The sequence below is a fragment of the Sorex araneus genome, chromosome 1 (assembly GCF_027595985.1).
Source record: "Sorex araneus isolate mSorAra2 chromosome 1, mSorAra2.pri, whole genome shotgun sequence".
Taxonomy (NCBI): Eukaryota; Metazoa; Chordata; class Mammalia; order Eulipotyphla; family Soricidae; genus Sorex; species Sorex araneus.
The window spans coordinates 291,821,678-291,835,277 of NC_073302.1; the positions used below are offsets into that span (position 1 = coordinate 291,821,678).

General features: G+C 55.1%; 1 protein-coding gene across 1 annotated transcript in view; it reads left to right on the forward strand.

Moving 5' to 3' along the window:
- The window catches only part of PCCA (propionyl-CoA carboxylase subunit alpha), a 275,284-nt gene that overhangs the window by 31,412 nt on the left and 230,272 nt on the right, over positions 1 to 13,600 (forward strand). Inside the window, exon 5 of the mRNA XM_055119924.1 lies at positions 12,232 to 12,345. Coding sequence (XP_054975899.1) covers positions 12,232 to 12,345 — 114 coding nt within the window. The remainder of the gene's footprint in view (positions 1 to 12,231; positions 12,346 to 13,600) is intronic.

The following is a 13,600-nucleotide window of genomic DNA, read 5'->3' on the forward strand; positions in this document are numbered from 1 at the left end:
CGCGCCCCAGGAGGCCTCTCGTGTTTCGTCACTGCAATCTCATACCTGGCTCTCCAGTAGGCTCTGTAAGACGGGGGCCACCATACCGCTGCGGGGGGGAGGGGAAGGCGGAAGGGACAAACACCTTTCCCCACCCGGGGTGGCACGGTGCTGTAGTTTAATGCTCAGTCCAGATGCATTTCTGCCGAAAGCCGCTGGGTTCCGAGATTGGTTTGTGTGCCTCTGGGAGCATGGCCAGGAGCCGTTCGTGGGCGGCAACTGGGGGCCTTGTCAGGGTGGGGAGAGGGTCAGCAGTAGTTTTAATTCTCCGTGTGTGGACAGGCCAGCAGAGGAAGGGCGTGGCCGCGGGAGGGAGGGAAGCTTCGCCTTCATAGCCTGGGACCCTCAGTCTTCCAGGACTTCCAAGCTCAGCAGACCCAGAGCCGAGATCCCATCCCTGGGAGCTGGGCTCGGGTGAGTCTCCCACAGCTCCCTTGCTTGCCCAGAACAGGTGAAGAGCACTCCCGGGGAGGCTGGTTGTACCCTGGTTCTGGGCCTCAAGGCCCGAGAGCCCGTGGAACAGCAGAGGCCAGAGGCCCTGGATACGACCTTGGCGTGTGCAGGGTATACTGGTCGCACCGCAGGGAGTGCTGTGATCCCCAGCGTCCTATGTTGTCTCCCGAGCATCACCAGCAGGGGTCCCTGAGCACTGAGCAAGGAGTAAGCCCTAAGCAAGAAGCACCCTATGCTGTCCCCCAAGTATCACCGCAGGGGTCCCTGAGCACTGAGCAAGGAGTAAGCCCTAAGCATTACCCAATGTGGCCTAAAACCCCAAATACTCATAATATTAAAATGCTGGTAATTCGTGGCAGCAGTTTAAGGACCACCAGACACTGTCTCCGGGAGAATAAGGGGAAGTCCTTTCCCGAGTGGTCACTTGGGGCAGTGGAGAGATGGCACAGAGCACTGAGCAGGGAGCACGAGGAGGCCTGGGTTCAGTCCCCTGCCCCGCCTGGTCCTCTGGGCATGGCTGGGAACGGCCTCTGAGCCTAGGGGTTGTTCAGGTCGGTCACCTCTGAGAGGCGGCGGGGCGCTAGTACGAGCCGCTCTCTCCGCGGCCTCCTCCCGAGGTCACCCGAGCCTCTCACGGCCGCCCCCCGTCTCTGGGCAGTCCTGGTGGGCTTCACTGCCGCGCTGCCCAGACCCCAAACCTCCGAAACACTCCGACCCTGCCTTCTGGCCGTTTCGGCATCTTTGTCTTCCTGCCGCATCCGTGGCCCCTGTCCGTTTCCTGCTCACGAGTCCTCCATTTCCTGCCGTGGAGAGCGTGTCCTCTTCCTCGCACCTGCAGGACACTCCTGAACCCAAGTCTAGCGCGGGCATTGATGGGAACATGTCGGCACTGGCGTGTCCCACCGGTGGCTCACACCGGCTGGTCAGACTGTAGCAGCAGGAAAGAGTGACTGTCGCCAACATTTCATATGACCCTTTAGTTTCGGCCCCGTCCCTCACAGTGGAACGTGAAGCGAGCACTGTTCAGGAAGCCGCCAGGGGGCCAGACACACCACAGTGCCCCGTCACCGCGAGGAGCTCGTCATGGCCCATCTGAACTGTGGGCCCTCCTCGCCGTTCCTTCTTTGGTGTTTGGATTTTTTTTTAATTTTGGGGCCACAGCTGGTGCTGCTCAGGGCTTACTCCGGGCCCTGAGCTCGGGGCTCACTCCTGGCAGTGTGTGGGGCACAGTATGGGGTGCCGGGGATTGGACGTGCGTGGGCCCTGTGCAGGCACACGCCCTCCCCGCTGTGCTGTCGCTCCGGCCCCTTCTTTCCACTCGTGGTAGTTTGCTCCGGAAGCAGTCAAAGAAACAGAACCTCCCCCGACAACAGAACAGAGCCAGGATGTCTCTTCATCACTCCTCTCCTCCCTTCTCCTTCGCGCTCTCGTTTCGGGGGGTGTTGGGGCTCGAGTCTTGGGCCTCGCGCCTGCAACAGCGTACACACTGCCACTCCGTCACCCCCGTGAGCCGTGGAGCGAATCCCCTTCTTTGTCTGGACATTTTCGGGATCCGGGCACATCCCTTCACCCAGATCTTCCTTCCTCCCCGAGACCGTTAAGGACTCTTAATTGAGTGAAGCTTTATTGAGCCTAGCAGGGGACTTATCTCGGGAGAGAAGGTGTGGTGGCTCCCAGCGGCTTCCTGAAGGTCCTCCAGCCCCTAATCTGCTGAAGCTGTGGTCATTACCTTACCGCTTCTTAGCCTAAGAGCCCTGCAGCCAGCTGCCCTCACGCTGGGGCTCTTGACTTGGAGCTTATCCAGCCTATCTGGTGAGCCTGAGACATCACAAGGGCTCTTGCAATCAGAAGAGGGGGAGGGGGAGGGAGTAGGAGAGGGAGGAGGGGGTGAAGAGGAGGAGGAGGGGGAGGAGAGGAAGGAGGGGGAGGGGGAGGAGGGGGAGGAAGAGAGGAGGGGGTGGGAGGAGGAGAGGAGAAGGAGGAGGGAGAGGAGAAGGAGGAGGGAGAGGAGGGGGAGGGGGAGGAGGGGGAGGAGGGGGAGGAGTTCTACGTGTGGCTGAAGATAAAAAAGATGAGCCAGAGGTGGGCAGACTCCTAAGCTAGAGGCTGCAGGTCTGGGCAGCTGGGGCCGGTGAGGACAGACCGGCCCTGCTGACCCCTTGATTTTACCTCCTGTAAAACTCTGATTCCCGCCCCTCAGAGCCTCAGATAAGGAGTTTGCATTGTCTGAAGCAAGTGTGCATTGTTTCAAACCACCCAGTGTGAGGAGGGGGTTTGTCAGGGGGGTAGAAGCCAACTTAGAGCTGGCTCCGTCCCAGGAAAGCTGCCCGTGTGTCCACTGGATTAGGGCGTGAGAAGGACGCCCCTTGGGGTCCGTCAGCAGTGCAGTAGGAAGGGCGCAGGAAAGCGCTACAGGCCCTCGCTGGACCAGCCCCGTGCCCAGCCGTGTCACGTGTCTAAAGCAGCCTCATAAAGCCCAGGTCAGGGGTCCTGGTGGATGCAGCTACCAAGCTATTGCGGAGGGGGGGGGGAGCTTAGGGGATAGGTGGAGTGGGCACTGATTGATGAGCAGCCAGGGGATGTCAAGGACAGGAAAGGGCCGTGGAGATAAAGGGCGAGCGGAGAGAAAAAGCTTAACCTTCGCTCAATCACCCACGGCTCAAGAATTCTACAGTGCACTGAAAAATAATAATAAGTTGCAAGAACTCAGTGACTCAGAAGCTCTGGGTAAATTGCTCCCGAGGAAACTGGATCCCATAATGTGACGGGGTAGTCTGATAAAGATTTTCAACGAGTTTTACTCCATAAAAAAGATTGCAAAAATTGTATTAAGTGCTTTGCTATAGCTGAGATATCTTCCCTGTAGTTCTGTGGTTTTGGGGCCACACTCAGCCGTGCTCATTGCCTACTCCTGACTGCCCGCAGGGATCACTCCCGATGGACTTGGGGGCCATCTGAGGTGCTGGGGACCAGACCCGGGTCAGCTGTGCGGAAGGCAGCCCCCTGCCCACTGTGCTGTCTCTCCGCCACCCCCCCCCCCAACTCAGAACATTCTTTTTTTTTGGAGGGGGCCCCACCCAGCGATGCACAGGGGTTACTCCTGGCTCTGCACTCAGGAATCACCTCTGGCGGTGCTCAGGGGACCATATGGGATACTGGGAATTGAACCCGGGTCAGTCGCGTGCAAGGCAAATGCCCTACCCGCTGTGTTATCGCTGCAGCCCCAGCAGAACATTCGTGATGAAGTGACTTTCGCCTTCCCCATCTCTGTCGTTGGACCAGGTTCCTGCAAGCCTGGTCACTAGCGCTGTTCACCACTCTTGCTCCGCGTTTGCAGAATGCTCACCATTGATCCCCACTCACCATTGATCACCTGTCTTCTTGATCTTATTTCCTGAATGCCACTGGCAGTGCTGGACGCTCGAAGCCCACAGTGCAGTCGTAAGGTTAGAGTCACTGTCACCTTTCAGTTGTGCTTGGTTGACTGGAGTCTATAAAGACTGGAGAAAAACTCCAGGTCACGGGCAGAGTCCCGACGTCCTCAGTTTTCACATCACTGTGTGTAACTCACCTGGCATCTGGCTGCAAGGTGGGCGGTTCCCACAGTGGGTGGGCTCGCTCCTTCCTGCCCACGCCTGGTCCTGCTCTGCCGAGACCTGCCACTGAAGGGCACAAGCTTTGCCCCTTTGGCCAGCTGCTGTTGCCACTTCTGAGTGTTTCCAGGGCTGTGTCTCATGTATTGACTGATGGTTGGGCCACTCCCAACAACGCTTGGGCTGTCTCCTGGCTCTGTGCTCAGGAATCACTCCTGGCACTGCTCAGAAAACCATATGGGACACCAGGATCGAACCTGGGTCGGCCGCTTACTATCACTCCTTCCTGGCCGGGTGTTATTTAAGCCCTTCCCTGGTGACTGACTCACGGCGCTGCTTCCCATCTGCCTGTTCGCCAGCCGTGTTTCCTCGCTGCTCTGGGTCTGTGTTCTCTCGTGCCCCTTCTTACAGCCAGCTGCTTTCCCGTGGGTGAGTCAGTAGTGTTAGGGTCTGGTGTCCATCATTTCCCCCTCTCCGAACCCGCACAAAGAGTTCAGCCAGTAATGTAGCACACAATAGACACGCAGGCCCAAGCAAGACCCCGAACAAGGGAAAAGCCGCAAATTTCAGTCAGTGCTTATGTCATAGCCTGCACTTACGAATTGTAACAAAAACACAAGTGAAAGTGCAAGTTTCTTAATTCAGAAGAAAGCATACTTTCGAATAGTACAAACAAGCAGTTACCGATAGGTGATCTGGACATGTTTTCAGAACATTCTGGCAGCTCCCCACGCTGCTTGTGTCTGGGAGGCTTCTACAGGCAGTGAATAGCGGTGATGAAACTATTTGCCAAGGCTGAGTTTGCAGCCCAGTTGTCCTTCCCTCGCAGATGGCCGGGTGGGGGGCGGTGGGAGCGGGGTTTTAAGTAAAACAAAACTTGAAGCAAGAACCAGGCCTGATGGAGTCGCTCCTGCCCCGCTCCCTGTCCAACAATAAACTGTTCGTTTTGGGTAATAGTTTATTTTTTAGCTGATTTTCATTTGTTTTTCCTCTAGTCTGTGCTGTATCTTTTGATGCTCAGGGGTTACTCCTGGCTCTGCACTCAGGAATTACTCCTGGCAGTGCTTGGGGGACCATATGGGATGCCGGGGATTGAACCCGGGTCGGCCGCGTGCAAGGCAAACACCCTACCCACTGTGCTATCGCTCCGGCCCCCCCCTGTATCTTTTGATTCTTTTCTTTTTTCTTTTTCTTTTTATTTTTGGGTCATACCCAGCGATGCTCAGGGTTTACTCCTGGCTCTGCACTCAAAAGTTACTCCTGGCGGTGCTCGGGGGACCATATGGGATGACGGGGATCGAACCTGGGTCTGACACGTGAAGGCAAACGCCCTCCCCGCAGTGCTATCGTTCTGGCCCTCTCTTGATTCTTTTGACATTGTATTACAGAGGACACAAGTTTTAAATGGAATCAGTTGTGTTCATGGCTTTTGGGATACACCCAGCCGTGCTCAGGGGCTGCTCTGTGCGGTCGCTGCTGGTGGTGCTCACGGTGTTCTGTGGTTCCAGGGTTCGGACCCAGGCCTCCCTCGTGCGCTCCCACCCCTTGAGCTATTTCCCCAGCCCAGAAGCTTCTGACTGGGATGAAGTCCCATCTACCCAGAGCCCTTGGGGCAGGATGTGAGAAGTCATCCCCATTCCTGGCGTGGTCACCTGGTCTCCTGAAGGTTTTTGACGTGTGTTTGAGTGTAGGTCTCTGATCCATTTGAGCTAAGTTTTGAGTCTATGAGGACTGTACCTAGGTTGACTTCTGGGGCATATGTCCCAGCAACACTTATTGAAAAGGCTCTTTGTTCCATTGTGTTGCCTTTATTCTGGTATTGCCTTGTTAACTTTATTTACCAGAGTTTATATCTGGGCCAGCCATTCTGTTCCAGTAATGTATTTGTCATGTGTCAGTACCATAGTTTTGACTTTTATTTATTTATTTGTTTTGCTTTATTTATTTATTTATTTATTTATTTATTTATTTATTTATTTATTTTGGTCACACCTGGCAATGCACAGAGGTTACTCCCAGCTCTGCACTCAGGAATTACTCCTGGCAGTGCTCGGGGGACCCTATGGGATGCTGGGAATCGAACTGGGTTGGCCGTGTGCAAGGCAAATACCCTCCCCACTGTGCTATCTCTGAAGCCCAAGTTTTGACTTAAAAAAAAAATTATTGTGTTTTGATATTGAGTCGTGTCTATTTCATGGCCACCCCCAGCTCTGTGCTCAGGGGTCACTCCGGGTAGCTCGGGGAACCATAGGGATGCTGGGGATTGAACCCGGCAGCTGCGTACAAGGTGAGCACCCTCCCCTCTGTACTGTGCTTGCGAGCATGGACCTCCCTCCCCCCCCCACACACACATCCATGGGTACATATGGACAGAGAGGAAGGCGCATGAGCCAAACATTTAACTCCACTTAACACTTTTTTTTTTTGGTGGGGGGGTCACACCCGGTTATGCTCAGGGCTCTGCATTCAGGAACTACTCCTGACGGTGTGGGATGCCAGAGATCAAACCTGGGTCTGCAGCTTGCAAGGCAAACGCCCTCCCCTCCATGCTATCGCTCCAGCCCCTCATAGGCTTTTCTGAGGCCTTTCTGGAGACCCCCTCCTGAAGCTGGGATCCCCCTGCTCAAGCTGCCTCATTAGCATACACAAAGGCTTCCTTATGGCTCCACACATTCCAAGGGGCTTGGCAAGTTTTGTGTCAGCACCTGGGGTCAGAAGCCAAATATTCCAACAAAGGTGCTCCTGGCATCTTTGAGGAACGGGGCAGAGACCAAATTGGTATTTTTCCTGTCACTGACGCAGAAGCGGTGGGCTGGACCCTCCCTCTGAGGCCTTCTCTCACCCCGGCTGCTGCTGCTAGAGAACGCCGTCGGGGAGTTTCTAAAGACCAGAGACCTGGATGAAGTCCTTGGCGGATCCCGGGCAGCCCCCCGCCTCCCCACCCTCGCCCCCCAGAAGTCTAAAGCACTGAGGAGCCCCTCAATGTTCAGTGGGCGGGGCTTAGTTTTCTGCCATCTGAGACCTCATTGGCGAGGGAGCTCGCAGAGTCTGCAGGTAGCGGGGTAGTGGGTCCCGCTCCCCTCGCCGGGTTCTGCTCCGTGGGCAGGCAGGGTGGCGATGCCCACGCCGCCGTCCTGGGGCTGGAGTGGCCAGTGGCGTTGCTCAGAGTCACTGAGGAACGGCTGTGGGGTGTGATGGGCAGTGCTGGGGTGGGGAGTGTTGGCGGGTTTGGCACAAAGAGCCCAGGCTCGGGGCTGCCCCGTCAGAGGTGCTGAAGGGGGTTTGCCCGGGGGCAGCACTGCTCACCCAGAGCTGCTGGGACTGGCCCCCAGAGCCGCCAGCAGGTGGGTCCGGAGACCCCCTTCCGTTCCTCGCTGGCAACTTTTCCTTCTGTGGGGGACAGTGGGAGCTGCCAACTGGCTCAGGCCCGGACCGTCTTTGTTTGTTTATTTATTTGGTGGGGGAGGTTGGGCCACATCCCGAGATGCTCAGGGGTTATCCTGCTTCTGTGCTCACAGGGGGCCTGGTGGTGCTCAGGGGACCATGTGCAGGACCAGGATTCGAACCAGGCACCAGGCCAGCCCCGCGCAAGGCCCGCGTCTCTCTGTGCTGTGGCGTACAGTGCAGTGCACACAGCCAGTGTGTGGCATTCCGCCCAGCCGATTCCCCACCACTCTCCCTCAGCCCCTTTCCTCACCTCCCTGGAGGTGATGGGGGCGTTTCCGGGCCGTGAGTGGCTCTCAGGTGACCGGGCGGGGCTTCCTGGCCACGGGCGAGCGCCTTCTCTCGGGAAGTCACCGCCTCCTCTCGCCCTTCCTGCTTGCGAGGCATCCAGCGCGACATTTCAGTAACCGAGTTTTCTGGGAAACCTTTTTTCTCCCCCGTGGTCAGTCGAGCCGGCCCTGGCTGCCCAACCTGGGGGTCCCGGAGGGCTTCCCCGGGTGCCCATGTGGGTCTCCCCGCTGGATTCCCCCACGTGGGCGGGCGGGATGCGGGTGGGAACAAGCCAGGCGCCATGGGGCAGATTGACACCCTGGGACTTGGTGCGGGCCGGAACCTGTGTTTTTGGAGGAAATGTGTTTCAGGCGCCTTGGGCCTGGCGAGAGACACTCAGACCCCTGACACAGGGTCTGTCCCGCCTTGCAGCTTCACCCCAGCGGGCATCTCCTTCCTTTCGTGCTTTCCCGGGCGAGCAGCTGCCCTCTGTGAAGGGGGGGACTGCGGGCACCTACTTGCCCTTTGATGCAGGCGAAACTGTGTCCTGGGGTTTGCAGAAATGTTGGGGGGGGCGGGGCCTGCTCAGGGAGTACTCTTGGCTCTGTGCTCAGGGGTCACTCTCAGTGGGTGCAGCAACCCTCTGGGGTGCTGCGGATAGAACTGCACCCGGGTCTGCTGCATGCCAGGCAAACGTCTACCCGCTGTGCTGTCGCCCCAGCCCTGAGTGAAGCTTTGGATTTTCGACGATGGAGCAAGTAGCTTGCGGCTCCTTGGCGACTCAGCCTGCCTTTCTAGAACCTGGGCTCACGTGTTGTCTCCCCGTGGCCTGGGCCTCGGACAGCCGCCCTTCTGCCCCGTGGGTTTTCCTGCTCTTAAGACGTCTCGTCTGCCCTACGTGGGGCTGCCACGGTAGGGGAGAACCCCCTTGGTCTGCTCCCCAGGGCCCTGGCTCTGTGCGTGGGGTCCGTGGATGAAGTTCCCCCAGAACGAGTGGGCCGGGGGGACGCCCGCTCTAGCAGAGTCCTTAGGCTCAGGATTGGGAACCGCCCACGCTGGGGTGGGAAGGAAACCCATCCTCTGGTCCAGAAACCCTGGTTTCCCCTCCTGGGGGAGGATGAGAAGCGAGAATATTTATTTTTCAGAGAGAGAATGAAAACATTTCCCAGATGTTCTTGATGGTGTCCTGCTTGGGGAGAATGTGGCCAGAAGCTTCTGGAACCCTCTGGCTGCTTCCTGTGAGGGTCGAATGGGGGAAGGGGAGTATCTGGAGTGGTCTTGGGGGTCTTAGGAGAGAGGGTCTGGGTGGTTGGTTTGACTGCTCCCCGTGTTCCTATGGTGCCCGTCCCTCTGGCGTGCTGTGAGGTCAGCCATCCGTCTCGGACTCTGTAAACCAGGGAGCTTTAGGGGTTTTGAAAACCTGAATATTTGGCTTCCAGAAATTAAATATTTGGGGAGTGAAATCCGAGGTCAGAAAGTCGCTAATGAAGCAGCGATTGGGCCAGAGTGCTGGCGCCGTGGACCGGTGCTGGCCTTGTCCGCAGTGGGCCTGCTGGCTCCCCTGAGCCCTCCGAGACTGAGCCCTGAGCACCGCCGGGGGTGGCCCCCAAACCAAACGTACCAGAGGAGTGCCTTGCTGGGTGGGAAGCGGGGTCAGAGACGGTGGCCCGTCTGGATGCATGAGGGAGTCGGGTCCCGGGGAACCGCCTGTCACGTGTCTCCCGTAGTTACAGCAGGCGCAGTTGGCAATAGCGATTCATCGATGTTTTTCACGGCAGCCTGGAAAACAAGTTTGAACTCTCATCGTATTAATTTTATTGTAATGTGAGGAGGCTGGGGGTGGGTGCCCGGAACCTGGGTGCCCTCCTGGGGACTCTGCCAGTGGGCAGCTGGCGCAGTCAGCATGATCCCGCTGCCTCGGTTCACGGAGACTTCACAGCTTCCCTCCCTCCCTCCCTCCCCCCTCCTCCCTCCCTCCTTCCTTCCTTCCTTCCTTCCTTCCTTCCTTCCTTCCTTCCTTCCTTCCTTCCTTCCTTCCTTCCTTCCTTCCTTCCTTCGTATGGAATGTTTTATTTTTTATTTTATTTAATTTATTTTTTAGAATAAAGACATGCAGTTACAAGCTTTCATGTTTGGGTTTCAGTCGTACAATGATCAAACACCCATCCCTCCACCAGTGCACATTCTCCACCACCAATGTGGAGAATTTCCTGAAAGGCCGTAAGAAACCCGACATGGCTCGATTCCCGTCTGGAAACCGCCTGTGCTGAGCGGTGACCTGGTTCCGTCGGGCCCGGGGGTCCGAGGCTCTGCTGTCATCCTTCGCAGTGAGGAGGTGCCGGTGCCCAGAGCCAACACGTGCTCAGCGCAGGCGCTGGCCATGCCGAGACCGTGCGGTACTGTGATGCGTCACACGTGGCCTCGTGCGGCAGGGCAGGGTTCAGACTCGCAGCCGCTCTGGCTTCGGGCCTGCGAGGCAGGTGCAGTACCACCCACGGAGCCAGAGCCCAACTTTTACTGATTTACTTGGCTTGTCTGGGTCACACCCGGCGATGCTCAGGGCTTACTCCTGGCTCCGCACTCGGGGATCGCTCCTGGGGGAACATGTCGGGTACTAAGGGTAGAACCCAGGTCGGCCGCGTGCAAGGGGAACGCCCTCCCCTCTGTACTGTCACCCCAGCCCAGAGCCTGACCTTTTGTTTTTTAGTTGAATCACCATGAGATACAGTTACAAAGCTTGCATGTTTGAGTTTGAGTCATACAATGACCGGACACCCACCCCTCCACCAGTGACCACCAGTATTCCCCTGCCTCTATGGCAGACAGTTTCCCCCATATCAGAGCCTAACTTTTTTTTTTTTCTTTTTTGCTTTTTGGGTCACACCTGGCGATGCACAGGGGTTACTTCTGGTTCATACACTCAGGAATTACTCCTGGTGGTGCTTGGGGGACCATATGGGATGCTGGGAATCGAACCCAGGTTGGCAGCCTGCAAAGCGAACGCCCTCCCCCATCCCTGGTGCATGCTTTTTGTCTTGTTTGAGGGCCATATCTGGTGGTCTCAGGCCTTACTCCTGACTCAGTGCTCAGGGATCACGCCTGGCCGGGATATTGGGCACCTGGGGTGGAACCCCATTTGGCCGCATGCAAGCATCCTATCCAAACTCTGGCCCTTGGGCGCAAGCATTTTTGGGGTTTGGTGGAGGGTGGGGCTCTTGAGTATTTTATGTTAAGTGATTTACAGATCAATAGTGTAGATATCTTTTATCTCTCAATAAACAAAATAAAGCTTTCTTATGTAAAACATTTGTATTTTGGAAAATATGTAATATTGATAAATTATAATTTTAGAAATCTAAAAAGTCTACTTAATTTTTGTAGACATTGTTAAAAAAAGTGTTTAAATTGGAATATTGGTAACACTCCAACGTCTTTGCCACAGAGGGCCTTTTGCGTGGGGCATGGGTAGGGGTGCGTGAAGGGCTCTAAAATGCTCAGGGCTCAGTGCTCGGGTATGTATGTTGGCCCTGGAAGGTAAATGGAAGGACTGGCTGTTCCTTAAACTGCAAACATTTCAAAAACATGTGAAAAAAATTATTTTTCTTTTTGGGTCACACCCGGCGATACACAGGGGTTACTCCTGGCTCTGCACTCAGGAATTACCTGTGGCGGTGCTCAGGGGACCATATGGGATGCTGGGAATCGAACCCGGGTCGGCCGTATGCAAGGCAAACACTCTACCCGCTGTGCTATTGCTCCAGCCCCAAACATGTGAAATCTTTAGTGAATATGTTATCATTCTTATGCAGATCTCTTTTATTTAAAAAAAAATTTTTTTAGCACCAGCATATTATTTTTGAGGCTAAGAATGCCTACGTTCTCAGTGAAAGAGGAGAGCTCAGTGTCGCCTTGCCTCAAGATAGGTGCCCGGGGAGGTTCAGGACGTCACGGCCCCATGTGTGGGTTCCTGTGAAACAAAGGGGACGCGAGGAGGAGGGTCTGACGGGGCTCCGTGTGGGGTGCTCTGGAACCCTTTGTTCAGTCCTGCTGCCCGGCACTGCTGCTAGAATATGGGGTGACTGCCCGTGCGGGAATATGGGGTGACTCTGCCAGCAGGAAAAGTCTAGAAACCAGCATCTTTGCAGACCAGGGAGCCAAAGAGCAGTTCGCTGAGATTAATACTCAATGGGGCCGGCCGGGAATACTCCCGGCACTGGGTGGGTTAGACCGTGAGACTCGTCTGTGAGAAACGAGACAGCGGGTCATTGCTGCGGGTCTGTGCTTCATCGTTGACATTGTTATTTAAGCGAGTGTCCCCTGCTCTCCGCTCTCCATATCCCAGCGCTCCGTGGGGCTCCCCGATTTGCAGCGGCGTGTCTGTGGGTGCCCGCGTGTGCCCGCAGCCTCTGTTGATGCAGTTCTGTCTCCCCAGGTGCACGTGAAGATGGCGGATGAGGCCGTGTGCGTGGGCCCCGCACCCACCGGTCAGAGCTACCTCAACATGGGCGCAATCCTGGAGGCCGTCAGGAAAACGGGCGCCCAAGCTGTAAGTCTAAGGGCCGCTCTCCGGGCAGCTGCTTCGCGTGTGCGGTGCAGAGTGCCAGGGTCTGTGGTTTTTGTTTTAAAAAAAAAAAGAAGAAAGGAGGATTGAGAACGCAGTTGGGGTCAGGCATGTCGCAGGGGCTCACGGCGGCCGGATTCGCTCCTGGAAATTAAAGGCTCTGGAGCATCTGGCAGTGTGGGCACTGACCCCGCAGGTGCCCACTGGACGGGCTGCACGCCGGGAGCAGTTGCAGTTCATTTCCAAATTTGCAAGGGAAAAAAATAGAGAGAGAGAGAGAGAGACTGAGAGAGAGACTGTGTGTGTGTGTGTGTGTGTGTGTGTGTGTGAGAGAGAGAGAGAGAGAGAGAGAGAGAGAGAGAGAGAGAGAGTGTGTGTGTGTGAGAGTGTGTGTGTGTGTGAGAGAGAGAGTGTGTGTATGAGAGAGAGAGAGAGATCCCAATTAGTTTTTGAGCATTAACCCTTTCAGAATAATACACGTATTAAAAAATTCTGTAATAGCCTCAGGATCTGAAGGCCCTGGCTTAAATTTTGGTTGGATCATTTAAAAAAATTTGTTGTGCTTACTGAGAGCATCAGAAATAAAAATTGGTGCTTAATTTAGTGTGACGTCAGCAATAGAGTTGCATGTAAGTGCCATGAGATGTCAGGACCCCCGGCCCAGTCTGGTTTGAACAGAGTGGACTCCAAGGAAAAACACTGGTGATCAGGACTCATGATTTGAAAAAAAAATCAACTAATTACAAATAATGTTAAAATTTTGCAGAATTTTCTCTCAGATTGGATGGATACAGCCAACAATTAGCTTCCATTGGTGTCCACATTTATTTCTTGAAAAAAATGCTTTAGTAAGATGCATGTTTAACTGAAAAACTGAATTTGTGAACTCGAGTTATAGGTGTTTACAGTTTATTAGCAGAGTTAATGGAAGTAAAACTCTTAGCTTTTTTGTTTTGTTTTTGGGCACACCCTGCAGTGTGCTCAGGGCTTACTTCTGCCTCTGCACTCGGGACCACCTCTGGAGGGGCTCTGGGAACCATGTGTACTACTGCTCCCGTCCCGAAGCTCTTAGCTTCTTAATTAGCTTATCAGGATATAATCTTTTGTGGAATATTAGTGACATGAAATTATTGGAATGAAACTCTTTCCCTCTGCTGCAGGTTAAAGTCTGTAGCATGCTAATCAAAGCTCCATTCAGCATCTTATTTTATTTATTTATTTAAAATTTTTTTTTGCTTTT